The following is a 22110-nucleotide window of genomic DNA, read 5'->3' on the forward strand; positions in this document are numbered from 1 at the left end:
GGGTTCTTTTTTATGCTTTGGGACATTTTGATTTGCCCTATAATTTTCTTTTCTTTTAAATGCTTTCTAGATTTTTTTTCGTGAAAGCCCACCAGCCCTGGTACTGGAGATGACTTGTTGGCACTACTCTTCTATGGGAATTAATCTTCTTAGATTTTTTTTTTTAAATTTTCTCAATGCCCAGTGAATGAATGTGCTGATGAAATAAATATTTTAGTTGTTTAGGCCATTTTGGTGATTTCTGCATATATCTGCTGTCCTATTTTCCAAATGCCAACTATATTGCATAGTGGTATATTTATATGTATGCGTTGTTCAAGTGTCCACAACAAAATGTAACAGTTGAGTGTTGCCATATATCAGTTAAGAATGAATGGGTAGCAAAGAAGCACATGAAAAGATGCTGAAATTGTTAGTCATTAGGGAAAAATAAATTAAGATTATAGCAAGATGCATCATACCACTAGAATCTAGGGCTAAAATTGAATAAGCTAATACTCTCAAGTGCTGATGAGAATGCCAGGTAGCCAGAACTCTCATACATTACTCATGGGAAAAGAAAAGGAAAACAGTTTGGCAGTTTTACGTAAAATTAAAAATACACTTGACATAATATCTAGCAGCCCCACTTCTAGGTATTTTTTTACCCCCAGAGAAATGCAAGCATATGTCCTAACAAAGGCCTGTACATAGCTGTTATATCAGCTTTTCTTGTAATTGGCAAAAACTAGAAATAATTCACATGCCCTCAGCTGTTGATATTTGCAGCAATATGGTAGGGACCGATTTCAAAAGCATTATGCTAACTGAAAAAGCCAGGCACAGAAGGCTACATATACTATATTATTGTATTTATATAATTTTCTAGAGAAGGCATAGCTCTAGGGACAGAAACCTGGGGGGTAAGGAAGGGATTTCCTATAAAGGAACATGGGAAAGGTTTGGGGATGGCCAGAAGTAGTGGTTATACATTATATAAGTTTTATGTCAAAACTGTATACCCAAGAAGTATGAAATTTACTGTATGTAAATTATACCTCAGTAAACCTGCCTTTAAAAGACCAAAGGGGATGGGAGGAGAGAACAAGTGGGGAAGACAAGAGAACCTTTTTGTTCTATTTATTTATTATTCAGAGAACTATTTAGAATGTTACAGTGCCATTTGGTGAAAAGGGTACAATGCAGTTTTATATATGAATACTCTGTGTAAATTATTTTGCAGTTTAGCCTCTAAAGTTGCAAGCTTTTATACAGCATTTTAGGTTAACCTTTTGCTATCTATTGCTGAAACATACTTCATGATATGTCCTTATCTAATGTTTTAAGTCTTTTTCACATGGAATTCTTCTTACAGTCATTTTCTGTAATAAATACCTTGCATTCATAAAGCACCTTAAAGTAACAAATCATTTTCACATATCTCAGATCCTTGAAATCCCTTGGGAATAGGTTATGTCATTACAGTTGAACAAAGGAGGAAGTTGAGGTTCCATGTGGCTTAGTGATTGCCTAAGGATATAGAACCACAAAGGAGAACTAGAACTTGAGTCCTGGCTCTCCTACTCTTGAGTCCTGTGTGTGTTTGGGGTGTTTGTTTAATAACCAATGCATGTATTTTCTACATACTCCTTTCCTACTTTAATACTGACCATAATCAGGAATGTTTTATGTCTGTACTGTTAACAAGTGTCCACAAAAAATATCCAGGGTCGTCAGGCTACCAAGCAAGTGTCACCACAGTGTGCCATCAACCTACTCACCAGTTTTATTTTGTTTCTGTCTCATACTGTGTTATGTGGGTAAGGCTGCCACAACAACACACCATAGACTGGGGTAGCATTTATTTTCTCAGGGATCTAGAGGGCAAAAAGTCCAAGATCTGTTCAGTGCTGGTGAGTGCCCACTTTTGGCTTTTAGACATCAGCTTTCTCTTTGTTCTCATATAATGGAGAGAGAGACAGATCTTTCCTCCTCCTTATAAGGCTACATTTTTTATTAGAATAGGACTCCACTCTTATGACTCATTTAACCTTAGTTACCTTCTGAAGATCCTATCTCCAGATACAGTCACATTGATGATTAGGTCTTGACCATATGAATTTTAGAGGGACACAGTTCATTTCATAGTACCTATATATATATTCCCTTTATTATAGTCATAGATGTTAAGAGCCAGAAAGTGCCTTTGTCTCTTTCTTTAATTATAAAACCATCTCCCCTTCCTAAATTGTTCATTTTTTCTACCTATCTGAATGCTGCCTATCTGTGATGTTTTCTCTTTCATCTGAATTTCTGCAGAGCTATTTTATGTATGAATATAAAATCTTATAATAAAACATATAGCACTTAATAAATAATTCATGTTAATATTTATAATTTATGGAGCACTTGGTATTATGCATTGTACTTGGTATTATGCATTATACTAAATATTTTACATATATATTACCTAATTTAGTTCTCATAACTTCTGAAGATAGCTGGGCATCCCTATTCAAGCTCTGATAACTAGTTAATGAAACTCAAGATTTGAACCCATATATTTCTAGTTCTAAAGTCTGTGCTCTTGTTCTGCATTTAAACAGATTCATTTTTTTCCTTTAACAAGTTCATCATTTGGGGATCCCTGGGTGGCGCAGCGGTTTGGCGCCTGCCTTTGGCCCAGGGCACGATCCTGGAGACCTGGGATCGAATCCCACATCAGGCTCCCGGTGCATGGAGCCTGCTTCTCCCTCCGCCTGTGTCTCTGCCTCTCTCTCTCTCTGTGACTATCATAAATAAAAAAAAAAAAAAAATTTTAAAAAAAAAAAAAAAAAACAAGTTCATCATTTGATTATAAGACTTAATACAGATTTTCTACCCCATTGAATCTTATAAGAAAATTTCTCGGCTAGTCAACATAACTATTATAATTTCACATTCTCTTGAGAACAGAGAATCAATGTTATGAGGAACAGTTCTGTGCTGTACACATGATGGTAGAGCCCTAAATTTGGAATGAACTCCCACTTCCCAGGACATACCTTTTTTCTTGGATTTTTAAAATGTAATTCTCTTTTATTCATTTTTAAAGAAACTTTTTTTTAATATCATTTGTCAGCGTTAGCTGGGTACCGGGAATGAATAAAAGACACAATCCTTTACTTACAAGAACTTATATTCTCCTGGGGAGCAATAGGTTTAATAAGCAGTTATAATACATGGTAGTAAGAGATTGTTCCTGAGCTGAGCCTCAAAAGATAAGTTGAGTTCAGTCAGGTAAACGAAAAGAAAGGATGCTACAATTTCAAAGCAAAACACATCTTCAAAAGCAGCAAGGAGGCAGATTTAGGACTGGTTAAGACTGGAAGGTCAGTGTGTGGGGAGAGTGAATCTTTGAGAATGAATTGGAGAAAGATAATTCTGTAGATTGTGAGATGAATTCAGGGGCTACTAGTGACCTCAATTTTTTTTTAAAGATTTTATTTATTTATTCATGACAAAGAGAGATTGAGAGAGTGAGAGAGAGAGGCAGAGACACATGCAGAGGGAGAAGCAGGCTCCATACGAAGAGCCTGATGTGGGACTCAATCCCCGGACTCCGGGCAGGCAGACACTCAACTGCTAAGCTACTCAGGCGTCCTTATGACCCAAATTATAAATAACAAAAGCCTGGGTGAGACACTGGCCATGGGATAAAGAAAAGGAAGTGTAATCAGTAGAACACAGGACACTTTAATAAGGGAGGAAATGGAAGATGGTCCCTAAATTTCCAGCCTTTCAAAGAAATGACTAATATAAGATGAGCAAGTTTGGTGGGAAAAATTAGGAGAAGATACTGAGATGCTCCTGTGATTACTACTTGTAGAACTCCCAACTGGCAAGGTCTCCTTCCAAAGATGACAGGAGAAAATTCTGGGCTAAAAGTAGAACTTGGGAGTTGTCAGCCTAAAAGCAAGAGATGAAGCCAAAGTAAAATGTTTCTTCAACCAGGGAAGATGGATAGCTTAAGGACTACAGCCAGGATCGCCTGGGTGGCTCAGCGATTAAGCGCCTGCCTTCAGCTCAAGGCGTGATCCTGGAGTCCCCGGATTGTGTCCCATATTGGGCTCCCAGCATGGAGCCTGCTTCTCTCTCTGCCTGTGCCTGTGTCTCTGCCTCTCTCTCTGTGTCTCTCATAAATAAATAAATAAAATCTTAAAAAAAAAAAAAGGACAAAAAACAAAACTACAGCCAAAGATGAAACCTTTTTTCACATTTAGGAATTACATTACATTGGAAACTGAAGCTGAACCACTTCTATTATCTGATTATATTTAAGGTGGCTTTTACATCTTTGTAATAAATATAATAATGTTAGGTCTGTCATTACCTTTAAACATCTGACTTGGAAGATACTTCTTATATATGGTTATGTATATTTTTAAATATGCGATGGAAATACCTTTTTTGTTTTAAACCTATTTTACATTTCAGTAGCATTTCAGATGTGTCATTTTAGGGACATTGAAGTACCTAATTAATCAGTGGGGTTTTTTTTTTTTAGACATTCAGTATCAGTGACTTCTTTAATATCAACATTTTTAACTTTTGCCTTTGAAAGTACTACATTTTTATTATTATGATTTGTTGTAACATGGTTATTTCAGGCTCTTTATAATACTAACTTAATAGATGATTATATATATATGTATATATAAAGATAAAATTTTTGTTTTGTTTTCCAAATACTTGCTTAAGTGGAGCTTATAATTTCTGTTCCTTATTCAGTTTTTATAGAGCTTCTAGGTAGTAAAAAATTGGAGTTACAGAATACCAATAATCCCTTTAAAAATAAAAGAGAATGTTTTCATTGTATGCTTTTTCAAAATAACTTAAAATATTTTTTTTAATTTTTTTATTTATTTATGATAGTCACACACAGAGAGAGAGAGATGCAGAGACATAGGCAGAGGGAGAAGCAGGCTCCATGCACCAGGAGCCTGACGTGAGATTCGATCCTGGGTCTCCAGGATCGCGCCCTGGGCCAAAGGCAGGCGCTAAACCGCTGCGCCACCCAGGGATCCCAAAATAACTTAAAATATTACCTGGTAACTTAATCAAGTGGTTATGGTCTAAGAGGATGTCCTTAAATCTGAATATATAAGAGGAAAGTCGTCTTTCAAACCTTAATTTTTTTTCTCAGAATACCATTATATTCTTTTGTGTTCTTAAATTAACTCAAGGTATAAAAGGTATTATGTTTAACAAAACTCTAATTTTCTGTTACTCTGGAATTGAATTTCCATTAAAAAATAATAGTTATCACACCTTAGTTAATTTACAGTAAGAAAAAAGAGAAATACACTTATTCCTGAAAATACTGCTCTGTGAAATTAAGTCATATTGTCAAAAAATACATAAGGAAGCCATTATGAGTAGTACAAAAGAAGTGTTCTAAGAAAAAAATAAGGCTCAAATGAAGGGAATTCTAACATTCAAACTCTGGGTTCACATGTCAGTCTCAATTCAGTATCTGAAAATGGCATTATTTTTAAGTAGTTGTTATTAACCTATATTCAATAAAAACTAAAGAAGTAATTTCTTATCTCATATTTTACTGATTAAAATTTCGCTCTTTTGGGAAACTGTAAGATACAGTTAACTTCAACATTTTTTATTCTCATTAAATATTTGCTGCTAATTAAGACCTGCAGTTGGAGAACATAGGATATGTAAAATAAGTCCATACATTATTCATCTAAAATGTAATCTTAAAGTGCCCCAATCTAGTGTTAATGTCATAACTTTTAACAGTATTTCCTCAGAATTGGTTTATGGTTCTATGAAAGGATATAATTTTGCATAGATACATTTTTTGAAGTATTTGAAAATGAATTGGAAATATGCTCTTTTATTTCTAAGTACTTCATTCAAATATAAATTGATTCAATAATCTTCTTTGTTGATTTTTGTCCCTTGTCCAAGATCAACCCCTACATCTAACTTTCATGTCTCCTTAGTTCCTTTAACCTGGAATGGTTCTTCAACCTTTCTAGGTGTTTCTTGGCCCAATGTTTTTTGAAGAGTATAGGCTAGTTAGTTATAGACTGTGCCTCAACTTGGGTTTGTCTAATGTTGCCTTATAATTAGATTACAGTTATACATGTTTAACAGAAGTATCCCAGAATGAGATTGTGTCCCCTATCTCACGCGATGGGAGTATATAATATGGATGAAATATTGGTGATATTAGTTAATATCACTCAGATAATGTGGTATCCTCTGGCTTATTACCGTTTAAAACAATATCCCTTTGTTATTAATAAGCTGTTTGTGTTATTAATAAGTTATTGTGGAATAGGTCCCTTTGAGACCATGTAAATATCCTATTTTGAATGAAACATTACTCCACTGTCTTTAGCATCTACTGATACCAGTTTAAGCTTACTGTTTGCTGGGACGCCTGGGTGGCTCAATGGTTGAGTGCCTGCCCCTGGCCCAGGGCATGATCCTGGAATCCCAGCATCAAGTCCCACATTGGACTCCCTGCATGGAGCCTGCTTCTCTCTCTGCCTATGTCTCTGTATAACCACTGTCAACTTATGAGGTCAGTGTAACTCTTATGGCAAAACCTCATAAACCTGAACAGAGACACAAAGATCCTTAGTATCCAAATAAAATCTAGCCATATATAAGGACACTTAATACATCATGACCAAATAAGGTTTACCAAGGAGTGCAGAGTTGATTTAACATATGAAAATCAATGTGACTCATATTGATAGAATAAAGGAGAAAAACTATATGATAACTTCAATATATATATATAAATCACCTGATAAGATTTAATATTCATTTATGACAAAAGAATCCAGCTCCCTAGGAAAAAAAAAAACCCAAACAAACAATTCCTTAGTATGAGACAGGGCCAAAACCAAAACAAAATGATGGACATAAATATCAGTGCTGATGCAACAGACAAGAAAAAAAAAAGATATAAAGATTGGAAAGGGAGCAGAACTGTCTCTCTTTGCAGATAACATGATTATACTCCCAAGGAATCTATAAAGCAACCACCAGAAGAGGTAAATTTAGCAAGGTTGTGCAATACAACATCATTATACAAAAATCAACTGTATTTCATATATTAGAAGTAAACAAGGGAATGAAAATAAGCCAAATACTTGAAAATAAATTTAATGAAAGAGGCACAATATCTCTACTCTGAAAAATACAAAATACTGGTAATCAAGATTAATGGAAGCTTAATAAATGGAAAAATATATTCATGTAATGAAAGACTCAATTTTGTTAAGGTATAAATTCTCCCTAAATTGATCTATAAATTCAATGCAGTATCAGTCCTAATTCCAGCTGGCTATTTTTTTAAATACATACAGTGGTTATTTCTGTTTTCTCTACATGTTTGCATAAGGTTGATATTATCTCTTAAATATTTGATAGAACTTGCCACTCAATTTATCTATGTCAGGCATTTTCTTTGTAGGGAGTTTTTTTGCTATGAATTAAATTTCTTGAATAGACATAGAACTACTCAGGTTCTTTCTTTTTGGGGTAATTTTTGGTAGCTTATATCTGTTTCATAATGATACTAATCCCACAGACATTGAAAAATAGTTATATTTCCCTTAGGTTTTTCAATTTATCGGCTCAATATTTCCTTATTATCTTCATTATCCCTTTAATATCTGTAGAATGTGTATTGATAGCACCTCTTACTAATATTTGTAATATCCATTTCTCTCTTTTTCTAATCTGTCTGGTTATTTTTCAGGTTTTTTGTTGTTTTAACAAGATTTTTCTTCTTTATTTTCTGTTTCCATTATGTTTGGTCTTATCCTTATTAGTTCTTTCTTTGTACTTGAAGTTTAATTTTCTCTTAGTTTTTTTTAAGCTTGTTAAGGGGAAATAGACTTTTTATTTTAGGTTTTTATTAATGTAAGCACTTAAAGCCATCAGTTTCCTCCCCTGTAGGCACTGATTTGATGGCATTCACAAATGTTTATATCATTCAATTCAAAATATTTATTTCCTTTGTGATTTCTTTATTGAGGGATTATTTAGAAATGTATTGTTTAATTTAAAAATACTTGGGACTTCTCTAGCTATCTTACTACTATTAGTTTCTAATTCAATTCTCTTTTGGTCAGAGAACACACTTTGCAAGATTTCAGTATTTCAGAGTTTACTAAGATTTGTTTCATGGTTCAGAGTATGATCTGTCTTGGTGATTGTTCCATGTACATTTGAAAAGAATGTATTCTGCATTTATTACTTGTGGTGTTGCATAATGTGAATTATAGAAGCATATTAAAATCTCCAACTGTGGGGATTTTACTGGGTCTCTCAGTTTTTGTGTCATTAGAAACTTTGTTATTTATGTTTATTTATGTACATTAGGCACATACACCTTTATAATTGTTTAATTTTTTAATAACTTGACCTTTTTTTATCATTTTGAAACATCTCTCCTTATATCTCTGCTAATATTCCTTGAAACAAAGTCTGTTGTGTCCGTTATTGGATTTAGCCCTTCAGCTTTCATCTGCTTGGTATTTACACAGTATATCTCTGTTTATCCTTTTAGTATAAACATGCCTGAGTCTTAAAGCATATAGGTGTTTTTTGGTTTTGGTTTTATTTGTTTGTTTTTTAAGTCTGTCAACATCAGTCTTCAAAATAGTCTTCGGTCCACTTAATGTAATCATTGTTTTAGCTAAATTTAAGCCTATTATTGTTTCTTTTCCATTAGTCCCATCTGTTTTTGTCCCCCCCCCCCCTTTTTTTTTTTTAGAGAGACAGGCAGAGGGAGAAGCAGGCTCCCTTTAGGGAGCCTGACGTGAGACTCCATCCCGGGTCTCCAGGATCACTCCCTGGGCTGAAGGTGGTGCTAAACCGCTAAGCCACTGGGGCTGTCTTGTTTTTGTCCCCTTTTACAGTTTTTTTTCTCTAGTGGGTTTTTCCTCATTCATACATTATGGCTACATTTTTCTCTATGGCTTTGAATATATTTATAGCACCAACCTAATTTTTTTTTTTTTTTTTTTTTTTTTTTGCTAATTTTGATATCTGGGTCTCGGGGGTCTTCTATAGACTCTCTTGTTCGCCTAAATCTGGTCAATTTTCTCCCCTCCCCTATTTCTAATAATTTTTAGTGTTAATAACGTTATGTAGCTCTTCTGCATTTTGTTATCTTCTTCTGCAAGTTCTTGTTTCTTGTTCTAGCAGGCAGTTAATAACCATACCTGAACTCAAACACTGCCTTTCTTTCAGCTTTAAGGTTGTTGCTTTCACTAGGACCCTTTAGAATCTTCCAGAGTGTGCATGCATAGTTCAGGATCATAGTGTTTAGTTGCAGTTTAGACACAGGTTTCAAGGCTCACTTCTCTGCAACTCTTTCTTTTGCACAGACTGTTGAGTGCACTGCAGGTGAAAAGCCTCATGAAAGCAAACCTTACTTGGTGAGGTATCTTCTCGAAAGGGCCATCTTCACTCTAGTTTCTACCAGCTTTTAGTCACCATCTAGTGCTTTTAAACAGTGGAGGGAAGGGCTCCTTCCCCAGATGTGTAAGTGTTATAATTCCCTAATATAAGGGAAAATTACTTTAGTGTATGTAAAATATAAATAAATCTACAAGGTTACTTACTAAAATGTGTGTTTCAGACTAGGTAGGTTTTTTTTTTTTTTGGTTGTTTAAAATTATCTTTGTTGAAAAAAAAATAAACCCTGTCATTTCCACTTATAAATATGACTTTTTCTCATAAGGAAGGATTTGAGGGATCCCTGAGTGGCTCAGCAGTTTAACATCTGCTTTTGGCCCAGGGCATGATCCTGGAGTCCCAGGATTGAGTTCCGCATCAGGCTCCCTGCGAGGAGCCTACTTCTCCCTCCTGTGTTTCTGCCTCTCTCTCTCTCTCTGTGTCTCTCATGAATAAATAAATAAAATCTTTTTTTAAAAAAAGGAAGGATTTGATGTTTAAGGGTTGTGGTGTGTAAATTGCTTGTTGCTATACTCTGGGCAGAGGGGGATCTGGAATTGGATCAGCTAATGAATTAATGGTTATTACTGTTTTAAATCCCTACTTGTCAATACTGAGATATTAAAATGGTGATTCAGGGAATGAATGAATGAATAAATGAATGAATAAATAAAATTGGCTTCATTGAATGTGTCATATGGTTATGATCAGACAAAAATATTATCTAAAAATTTGATAATTTCAGAAATCTGTTGCATTTGCTTACATTTTAAATTATGCAGATTCCCAAAAGTGGCTAATTGTCATTTTAAATAGACTATCAACATTTAGTTTTCTCAGAGTAGCTTTCAAATTTAGCTAATATACTGTATTTTAAGTCTGTATTTCAAAATTTATCAAAACAAACTCATTACTCCTTTCTGTGCAGGTAGCTCAATGTGAAATTTCATTCCTTTGTTTTTGTTGATTAAGCTAATACTTTGAACAACAAACACACAGGTAATCATTTAATAGCTGGTGTGAACAATAAATGCTGATTAAAAGGCAGCTGTCAGAAAAATTAAGTTCTTAGGGATAGCATAGATGTGACATGTTTTACCAAAAATACTGTTTTTCATAAGTTTAAAAGTTTAAAGAAATTTGTTTTTAAGAAAAATGTACTATATGCAAAGACTTTATAGAATTGTAGTAACTTAAAAGAAGACAATCATATTGTCAGGTGCAATTAAGTGATTTAAGAAAAGAAAACAAAACTATTATTTTAAGAGCTAGGGCCTGCTTATCAAAGGTGCTTTAAATAGAATTGCATTGTAAGGTCTGTTCCTCATATCAGTATAGCAAAATAAGAATGTTTGGCATTTTTATTTCAAATAACTTCGTTTAACTTTACATATATATTATATAATAGATGTTGAAGAAAATGAAGATGCTGGAGCAACATCCCTGCCTACCCAGCCACCTCAGCCATCATCTTCAACTTATGACCCAAGCAGCATGCCATCGAGCAGCTTCACTGGAATACAGATTCCTCCCGGTGCACATGCTCCAGCAAATACGCCAGCAGAAGTGCCTCATAGCACAGGTAAGAAATTAAGTTTAACAAGTTTTGATCCCCTTTCATAAATATGAACTGGACTTTTTATTGTGTTTATGCCTCATAGTGATGGTCATAAAGCATAAAGTGATGGTCATAAGGCATGAACATAAGATCTTTAAATTCTATTTGAACCCACACAAAAAAAATGTTAAATCTTTTTTGTTGAAATTTTAGGGTTGTTAGTTGTTTTGAGAAAGGACAAAATATGTTACATATGTTACTATTAACTTTGTATTACTAAGAATAGCTTCTGTGCTTTTCATGTGTGATGCTATTCTCTCTCCTTCCTCCCCTTTTCTTTGCTCTTCATTGTTGTTCAAGACTAGCACTGAGGTGTGCGGGTCTATTATAGGATGTGTTGGGCAGTGTCCCACTGTGTTAGCAAGATTTAACTTTTCTTGCCCTATTTCCTTAGGACCTGACCTCTGCCTTGAACATAGATATTATTGATGAAGGGAGCGGGCATTGAGGCATAAAATCTCAGTAGCAATGGAATCATAGACAACTAAAATAACTGCGGGTTATTTCTTTTCATATTATAAACAGTTGCCTAAAGAAGGGGAAATGATAGCTACTGTATTTGAATAAATCAGAACTGTTATGTCTGTGTTTACATGGAAAAGATCTAATAACACTAATCTTCCAGTAATGAGTCAGTGTCAGTAAATGAAAGATAATTTTTAAAATTGCAGGCAGATACTCTTCCATTTACTTGTATTGTTGACAAAGTGTCACTCTTACCTTCAAATGGAAGGGGATTTAACGCCATAACTTACATCTTGAAGTTTTTCCAAAAATTGTTCTTACAATATTTCCCTTGCATAAATGTAATCTGTGGTAGTAAACTGAGAGGTGTGCGTGCCTCCCACCTGCCCATGTCAGTGATCATCGTGGGTGTGGGTGGTGCTGACTTCGAGGCCATGGAGCAACTAGATGCTGACAGTGGACCCCTGCGGACACGCTCTGGGGAGGCAGCTGCCCGTGACATAGTGCAGTTTGTGCCCTACCGCCGCTTCCAAAATGCCCCTCAGGAGACACTGGCACAGACTGTGCTTGCAGAAGTACCCACACAGCTGATCTCCAGGCCCAAGGTTGGGCCCCATTCAAGCCACTTCCACCCCCAGCAAAGAGCCCTGCACAGGCCCCTCAGGTCTAGGTTCCATTAGAGGATAGGCTATGGCTAGTCCTCAGCCTTGTGTCCCCAAGGTTCCCGTGAGCATGAGCTCTGTAAGCACACATTCCCCAGTGCTGCACTTTACATTTTATACTTTTATATTTGCTCCTGCTGTTGTTGCTCTTGATTCCCTCCTGCTTGCCCTGGAGTCCTTCATTTAATAAAGATCAATGAAGACCAAAAAAAAAAAATATTTTTCAAAATAATAAATTCATAGGATGAAAGTCATCCTTGGAACCCTAATTTCTACTGTTTCTATTAAGTAACACACCATTACTTCACTGACTTTTTTTCAGCCTCAGTTTACCCAAACCATTTTAGGTTATTTTGCACGAATTGCATTAACATTTAAAAGTTTTCTATTTGACCATTATAGCGCCAATTATTATTAGTTTGTTTCCTCCTATTTTAAAACTTTTAACTTTATATTATCTACCAATACTGCTATTATTTTTGTCTTGAAGAATATTGATGAATGTGATCTTTTTAACACTGATCTCTGTGGTCATTATTCTGTATATTTTACTCTGACTTTGCTTTATAGTCTGTATGATTATTTTAATAGACAAACCAATTTGAATTTGTTTTGTAAGTAAAATTTCACAGAACACTGTTGGAGATATTTTCTTTTAGAAATACTCCGTATTTCCAGTGTAGAATAATAGAAGCAACACCAGGTACTTAGATGTATTTGCCTTAGATAAATACTGTAACTATTCTAAGTGAATTTAAACACCAACCAGCAGCCTCTGATGTACCATTTTTATAAAGGATGAAGTGAGAATAAAATGCATTTTGAAGTCCTATGGTATTGGTTATTAGTTCCTACTACTTACTAAACCACAAACTCAGATGTTATTCACCTTCTCTCAGCCTAGGTTTTGCCTCTTTCTAAAATGAAATCAATCATACTTCTCATAGTGATTTTAATTATCAAAGGAGAAAAAGTTTGAAAATTCACTATCACTATGCCTAATCACAAAATCAGTGTTCAGCAAATTAGCTTCCTTTTCCTTTTTTTTATACTCTTCCTTCCTATCTCTGTGCCAAAGACAGGGTATTTAAGAGCAAGCTAATGAACACTTAAAATCATTTTGTGAATCAAGGGAAGTGTCACCTTTGAGGGTAGAATATTGACCTTAAAAAAAGTTGCCTAAAGGGTACCATGTTAGACAACATATCTTAGGGCAGAGTTCTGGTATGGGCATATATACATATATTTTATATAGTCATACAGTGTGTATATAGAAGAGAGAAAGCTTACTTCTACTAGGAAGGCTATATTAGGTTGAACCATATGAAATTGCTATTTTTGTATAACATAAATGATAAAATATGAGTAGTTTCATATGTTCAAACAACAGTATCTTCTGCTTAGAATATCCTTGACAGACATAAACACAGATATTAAGGAGGTAGTCTTCTATTAGAAAGTTTTCTGGCATGAGCAGTTCATCTTGATCCACCTAACTCTGGCATGAGCCTTATTTTTTTTTCCCCTTTCGTTCTTCCAAATGAGCACATTGGAACTTTGTTGAGATCCTATTGTGTTACTTTATATACACTCTTATAGACTTAGCATTTACATAATTATCATAGATGTTTTATAAATTAATTCTTACAGCAACTATATTAACTATATTAGATATTGCTGTCACTACTTTACACACTATAAAAAAATTAAGCAATTTTCCCATGCAAATGTATAAACAGATCTATTAGTGACAGAACTAGAATTTGAACTCAAGTCTTTCTGATTTCATGTTTTTGGCATCTCCTTTCTATGTCTCTTCCTCCAAGGAAATAAAACCCCATTAAAACAAAATTTACTTTTCTCACAGTATTTTGCCCCTTAAAATTGGTTTGAGATATTGGAATCTCCTCCTAGCTGGCAGATTTTTTTTCTATTATATTTAAAATGGTAAAAAAAAAAAAAAAAAATCAGTTCATAGCGAATAGCAAATGAAATAACATTTTTAGTTTATAAATATAGCAGATGTTTCCCCCTCTTACTCACTTTAAGATTGATTTACTTTCCCTCATATAAAGATCCAGGATGCACTTTTATCAAAGGGAAATCCTCAAGATAGCTGAAAAGAATAGTATGTACTAATATACGGTTTTTAGTTCTTCCACAAAAAAGCACAGGGGGTGCAAGGAGGCCAGCTAGAACAATTGTTTAACAAGGCAGAGTGTTTGCCTCTTGTGCTGCAACCACTGTGGACTATCAGATGGATGTGATAGAGTGGACAGCTTTTTCGTTCTCTTGAAATATATGCTTATATAGCCTATAAATACTGATGAAGAAGATCTCAGTAATTTAAATACATTAAATATTAGAGTTATGTTATAATTAATGCTTGCCTTTTGATTATAAATGCAGCTCATCTCACAAACTTAGCTCTTTTATTGTTATTTTACGTATGAGAAGTCCTGCATTTGAGTTATCCTGTATACTTTCCAAGTTGTTAACATTTTGTCCTAAGCATTTCTATCAATGCTATTTTCCATGATTATACTGAGATTTTACTCACCCAGTCCTATTTTTTTAACTTTGCTTCTTAGTGTTCCTTTTAGATAACATGTCTTTCTCTCTTTTTCTCTGCCTCACCAAAGGCTACTCCCTTAAGGGTTCTGTTTATTTATAATTTTGGGTAATCTTCTCTGGTTTTCTGACTAATACCCGTTTCCCCCTTTTCGGAATCCTCAGACTGGGTAGACAATAGAACAATTCAGTACTTAATTAGAAATCTTGTAATGTCTAATTCTTGAATGTGTATTAATCCCATTTAATAGGCTATATGTAACCATCTACTTACTTAAAAACCACAAGTTACTTGTTGACACTTCTTTTTTGATAAATAATAGAAAGGAAGAAATTTCCAACACAGTTCTACTTTCCCCCATGAATGTTTTTATGGTCACATCACTCCTAAGACATTGTAGTCTTGAGGATTGCAGTCTATTGGTGAATTGACAAATGAGACCTTTCCAAATCCAGAAAGAAAGGAAAATAGATTTGAGCATCTCAAAAAATAAGTAACATAAATTAAAAGCTATTTTTACTAATTTAACAAGTATTTATAAGCTTGTGTTGGGCATGTACACTAGGCCCCCATGGGAACATGTCATGATGGCTGTCCAAAGGACAGGCCTTGGCTCATGTGCGTCAAGACAAATGGTAGCAGCATCTTCTTACTGCTGCCTGAGGCATGTTGAACAGCCTGTGTTGTCAGTCCAAGTCTTAGTTGAATGACTATGACCAGAAGTTCTTAATACAATACAGACTACCTTATTTTTTTTAATATTGCTCAAATAAAATTTTACTACATGACTAAATTTCTTCCCTATAAATTAAATTGTTTTGTTTTATTAATTAATATTGCCTACTTAATCATATGAGGATGTACAAATTGTATGAAGATGTACATCTTGCATTTAAAAGTTAATACAAAATGCTGATCAGTAAAAGTATTCCTTCTCCATAGAGAAAGGAATTTGGAGAATTTCAATTTAGGCAAAAACACAAATTACTTAGTAGGAATGGCATTGATACCTAGATTGATCCATGAGCAGGTATACATAGACTTACCTTTTTTCTTGATATTATGTGAAAACTACATAATCACCTACCTGTGCTTTAGGTACAGCTGCTTCAAAGCACTAGACTTGACTAGGTAGTCTCTGAAAATCCCTCTCAAATTTGCATTCCTTTTTTTTTTTTTAATCAAATTATGTGTCTTTAAAAGTTAGCAATTTTTGTGGGGACAGTTATGTTGGATGTTGATACTTCAATATATTTGGTTAACACTTATCAAAATCAAGCAAAATATACTTATCGAAGTGGTCAATTTAAAATTGGTATGTCACCTGACTTTTAGTTACACTTCTTTAAATTTTTCCTATAAATAAATTCATACATATGTGTGTTTATGTACAAAATATGTAAGATTATTCACTGTAGTATTATCTATAGTAGCAAAAGATTGGAAACAACCTAAATGCCCATCAGTAGGGACTGCTCTATAAATTGTGATTAATACACAGAATGGAACACTATGTAGCAATGTAAAATAACAGTGTAGGTTTATATATATATATAAATCAACCTAGAACTATTGCTAAAACATATTAAGTGAGGGGTACCTCGGTGGCTCAGTTGGTTAAGCGTCTGCCTTTGGCTCCTGCATTGGGCTCTCTGCTTGGCAGGGTGTCTGGCTTCTCCCTCTCTGCCCCTCTCCACTCCTTCTTTCCCCACCCCCACCTCTCCACCCCGCCGCTCATGCTATCACATAAATAAAATCTTAAAAAAAATTAAGTGAAAAATGCACGAAATAGTATAGGATGCAGGTGTACTACCATCTCCATTAGACATGTGTGTGTAACACTCAAAATATATTTTCCTTCATATTTTCCATACCAGCCTCTGACATCAAATAACTATGTCAAATTACAATTCTTTAAAATTTCAAAAAAGCAATTAAGAAATGAAATTCTTTCATGATTCTTTTTAAATGTATTCCTAGAAATATCAGAAAGGGAGACAGAACATGAAGACTCCTAACTCTGGGAAATGAACTAGGGGTGGTGGAACGGGAGGAGGGCGGGGGGTGGGGGTGAATGGGTGACGGGCACTGAAGGGGGAACTTGATGGGATGAGCACTGGGTGTTATTCTGTATGATGGCAAATTGACACCAATAAAAAATAAATTTATTATTAAAAAAATTAAAAAATAAATATTTGCTTTTTAGAAAAAATAAATAAATGTATTCCTAGTATATAATTAAGAATTTTAACTTTTATACCCACTTGTGGTTTTCTGATGCAGGTGTAGCAAGTAATACTATCCAGCCTACTCCACAAACTATTCCGGCGATTGATGCCACACTTTTCAGTACAGTTTCTCAGGGTAAGTCAGCTGGCTTTTTTTTTTTTTTTTTTTTTTTTTTTTGAGATATAGTGTATTTCCTGTCCTCGGGTGTTGTTTTGTAATTTTACCTTAAGAAAATGTTATATATTAGAATGTTTACACATTTCTTTGAATGTCTGTGTTCACTAGATTCTCCAGTGAACCAAGATTGTCTCATATTATCAAAAATATCTAAATTTGAAGGCATTCCCTTTTTGGTTTTTTACAGTTCCTTTTTTTGTATACTGCTGGATATAGTGGCACAAACATAAAGCTAAAACTATCAGGAAAGCTGATATTAGATTTAATTTAGTTCAAAATTATCATGTGTTATGATTATAATCTTCCTTATTTACACTAAATTATTAGATTATCCAAAAAAAAACGGAACTGACCATAATTGAAAACAAAAATAAAAAGGAACCTATAATAAACTGGAAAATTACCCCACAGTACAGTGGAAAATATTTATATGCTAGTAGACAGATAACCTGCCCAATGAATACTATATTCCTCTTAAACTTGGTTTCCAGACTTCCTTCTATAGTCCTTCCCAATTTTAAAAGCTCCTCCTAAAATCTGATGTGAAAATATCTGAAATAAATCATTGAAATAAAGTAGAGAATCTGGAAATCAAGCTACATGTTACAGGAATTAAATTAATGATGAAAGCAGCATTGGATTAGTGTGCAAGAATATACATTCAAAAGTGATGTTAGGGGGATCCCTGGGTGGCGCAGCGGTTTAGCGCCTGCCTGTGGCCCAGGGCGCGATCCTGGAGACCTGGGATCGAATCCCACGTCTGGCTCCCAGTGCATGGAGCCTGCTTCTCCCTCTGCCTATGTCTCTGCCTCTCTCTCTCACTGTGTGCCTATCATAAATAAAAAAAAATAAAGTTGTTTAAAAAAAAAAAAAACAAAAGTGATGTTAGAACAATTGGTTATCAGGGGGCTCCTGGGTGGCTCAGTTAGTTAAGTGTTTGACTTTGTTTAGGGTCATGATCTTGGAGTCCTAGGATAGAGCCCCATGTCAGGCTTCCATTCAGCAGGAGTCTGCTTTTCCCTCTTCCTCTGACCTTCCCCTCACTTTCTCTCTCTGTCTCTTTCTCAAGTAAATAAGGTCTTAAAAAGAAAAGAACAATTGGCTATGAGGAAAAAATATATATTAGATATTATCTCTCAATACTCACCATAACAGGTTTGAATAATGAAAAATAATAAATTCATACCACAAAAGACTCCCTCTTCCCCACTACATTTTTAGAATGCTACTAATACACCAGGAAGAAATTGAAATTTAAAAATAAAGAGTAGGGATCCCTGGGTGGCGCAGCGGTTTGGCGCCTGCCTTTGGCCCAGGGCGCAATCCTGGAGACCCGGGATCGAATCCCACATCAGGCTCCCGGTGCATGGAGCCTGCTTCTCCCTCTGCCTGTGTCTCTGCCTCTCTCTCTCTCTCTCTCTCTCTCTCTCTCTCTCTCTCTCTGACTATCATAAATAAATAAAAATTTAAAAATAAATAAATAAATAAAAATAAAGAGTAATGTCCACAGCTTATATAAAGAACTCTTCTGAATGACTAACTGAAACTGAATTCAGTAGAAAATACAGGTAGAGAATATGATACGTTAATGCAGATATGCAATGAACACATAAAAGCTTTCCCAACCATATTAATAATCAGGGAAATTGAGAATTAGAATTAGTTCGGTTTATGTAGTTAAAAAAATACTTTAAAGGACTGGTAATCTACAGTATCATTGAAGACCTAGAGAATGACTCTTGCATGCTCCTGATAGGAAATGTACATCAGCAAAGTTTTTTTCAGCAGCATTATGTCACTATCAGAATTGCAGATGTAATTTTTTTGAACTTGTTATAATTCACTTTTAGGAATACTTAAAGAAATACTCAGACATGGGCACAAAATTTGCAAGGATATTTTATTTCAACATCATAGTAATAGTAGAAAATAATCTTTTAAGTACTTATTAATGGGAAATTATGGTCCATTCGTCATTGGAATACTGAGCAGATATTAAAAACAAAATACGGTAACTGTGGCGTGTAAAGGTCTCCTAAACATACTGAGTTTAAAAAACATACAAAGTTTAAAAAGCAGGTTGCAGAACACTGTGTATAGTATGACCCTGCTTAGGAAAATAAAAATTGAAATAAAACTATATCTTCCTGCATGTACCTATGTGCTTAAGTACATAGAAAAATTCTACGGAATACCCAGACTAAAACTAGTAGTATCATAGCCATCACTGTCTTTACTACCACCTCTAATAGTCCCTTGCCTGCTATATTTTTCTCTTTAGTGCTTAGTACTTATCACCTCTTATACACATAGTATATGTGTGTGAGTATTAATATATTAAACATTCCTGTAGTGAATTTGTGGCTGGCTGTAGAGAGAATGGAATTGGAAAGATGGTAAGTATTTGAAGTAGAACACTTCCTTTTTGAACTTGTGTATCTGTGTTAGAATGTGAATAACCACTTACCTCATGAATTTTTTTGAGAATTAAATGGAATGTCTGAAAAGTATGTAGCACAATGCCTAACCTAATCAAAATCTACCTCTAATTCTAATTTCCATTTCTAAGGAACATATCTTAGCAATGCCTGGATATAAGGGTTTAGTACTGAGCTTTACCCCCAATATTTACTACATATCAGATTGTCCAAGGCCTCTGGCATGAATTTTTTAAATTACCTGGGTAAATAGGGAAGAGCGTCTAAAGATCTATTTTGGAAATGTTTACAATTAAGTATTCTATTGTCTATCATGACATTAGATAAATCAACCTTAGAAATGTTATCTTTGGTCCGGTGCTGAGCCAGGCTCTTTCTGCTGTAATAGGGAACTTGCCTAATAGCTTCGGCTGTCTTCTGCTTTCTTGTACTGCCCTGTGAAGAAGAGCAGCCTTGTGATGACGATGGTCTCTGAAGCTGTTGGCAACATATTTAGCATAGAATTCAGAAAAGAGATATTCTATTAGATAGCCTCTTTAATCCTTTAAACACCTTTTAGTTCCACTATGTGCTCTCTCTGTGGTCTGATTGTGACCTCTAATAAGTTTTAGTAATAGAAAAAACAGCGTTTATTTGTGTGCATTAAGTAGTATTTGCTATTTCGTATATAACATCAGATATGAAATTGAACAATTGTTCTCATATATTTTCCACTTATCTGGTTTAATTAAAACAAATGCTAAGCTGAAAGAATCATAATTGGATGCAGATTTTCTTTTTATTTAATTTAAAATTTTAATCACATTTTATTATTTATGACTCTTAGGTGGTATTTGTTAAGGAAAGCCTGAAATGTTACAAAATATCAAAAGTACTATTTGACATGGGTTTTTTAATTCTTCTTATTTTTAATTAATAAACCTAGCATCTCGGGATCCCTGGGTGGCGCAGTGATTTGGCGCCTGCCTTTGGCCCAGGGCGCGATCCTGGAGACCCGGGATCGAATCCCACGTCAGGCTCCCGGTTCATGGAGCCTGCTTCTCCCTCTGCCTGTGTCTCTGCCTCTCTCTCTCTCTCTCTGTGACTATCATAAATAAATAAAAATTTAAAAAAAAAAAAAAAAAAAGAACATTAGAAAAGGTCCACCATTAAAAAAAAATAATAATAAAAAAAAAAATAAATAAACCTAGCATCTCTATTTAAATCTATAAGTTACATTTTGTATCTGAATCTGTAAGTTGGTTATTATTTAGTAATATTTTATATGATAGTTATATTATTTCATACATGTTTATAAGCTATATATATTACATATTTGTAATATTTTTCTGTTGAAATATTTTCATTCACATTTTCTGAATATTTAAATTGTTATTTCATGAAAAAAAAGTCAATATTTTTGTTTAAAACAGTTTTATCATTGATGGATAAGTTTAGTTTACAAAAACTAAAATAGTAACAGAGTTCTTCCACTATATACATCTCATTAATAAATAAGTGATAAATCAGCAAAACAGTGCTAAGGCTAATGCTGTAAAAATAAGATTAGTTGTGAGCATTGGGGCTTTCTTCCGGCAAGCCCGATAAATTCTGGATGGTTACCCTACATATTTAAAGATTGCCCTGAGAGAAGAAGACAGGCTATTAAAGCACAAAATGAGTAGTGGGGTAAACTCAATTTTCAAAGGTGTCTCCCTCCCCTAGATAGGATGTAGAGCTCTAGATGACTAGAGCCTTTTAATATATTTGGAAAAACCACTCAAGAATCTAGTAGGTATTTTCAAGAAAAAAAAATACAACCTAAAATGTCCTGACTAAATTGTCAGCAGAACTGCAGGATAATTGTATTTGAAGTTTAATGGGTAACAAATGCCAAGTCACTAAAATACTAAAAGATTTGTAGGAAAAAAATTTTATATATATAGTTGCATTTTACTAGTTTATTGACTTGTATTTCTTGCTTTTTAAGCAAGGCTGAAATTCAAGAAAATTGAAACAAGTTCTGTTTAAATTAGAATGTATAATCACAACAGTAAAGACTAACCATTGTGATCTTTAATATTCAACAAATATTTGAAGACTTATACATAACACACTGGGCTAATTAAGGTGTACATCTATGTGTATTATCTTAAAATCTGGAATTTCATTAATGTTTAATTCTATGTGAACTTTATTGTAAAATGTAGGAAATAATGTACAGACAGCATTTTTACATTCATTCTTTAAAGTTAATAAGTGCTTATGGGTGCCTGGCATTGGCCTAGAAACTAGAATACATTGTTTGAGAACTCTCAAAAATTTTAGAAAATAATAATTTGGATCACAACTTAGTATCTGGATATCTGGAATCACTGCCTACTTTGAAGTCCTTACCTAGGTAATGTCAGTTTCTATTATGCCATATATATAACATATATATAACATATGCCATATATATAACACAAACACCTACATTCATATATATAGCAAAATTAAAAGCAACTA

General features: G+C 34.2%; 1 protein-coding gene across 2 annotated transcripts in view; it reads left to right on the forward strand.

The window, feature by feature from the left end:
- The window catches only part of VTA1 (vesicle trafficking 1), a 66991-nt gene that overhangs the window by 42565 nt on the left and 2316 nt on the right, over positions 1-22110 (forward strand). For both annotated transcript variants that reach the window (XM_041745208.1, XM_041745209.1), the window contains exons 6-7: positions 10871-11044; positions 17063-17143. In XM_041745208.1, coding sequence (XP_041601142.1) covers positions 10871-11044; positions 17063-17143 — 255 coding nt within the window. The remainder of the gene's footprint in view (positions 1-10870; positions 11045-17062; positions 17144-22110) is intronic.

Source organism: Vulpes lagopus, chromosome 2 (genome assembly GCF_018345385.1).
Source record: "Vulpes lagopus strain Blue_001 chromosome 2, ASM1834538v1, whole genome shotgun sequence".
In the NCBI taxonomy this organism is placed as follows: Eukaryota; Metazoa; Chordata; class Mammalia; order Carnivora; family Canidae; genus Vulpes; species Vulpes lagopus.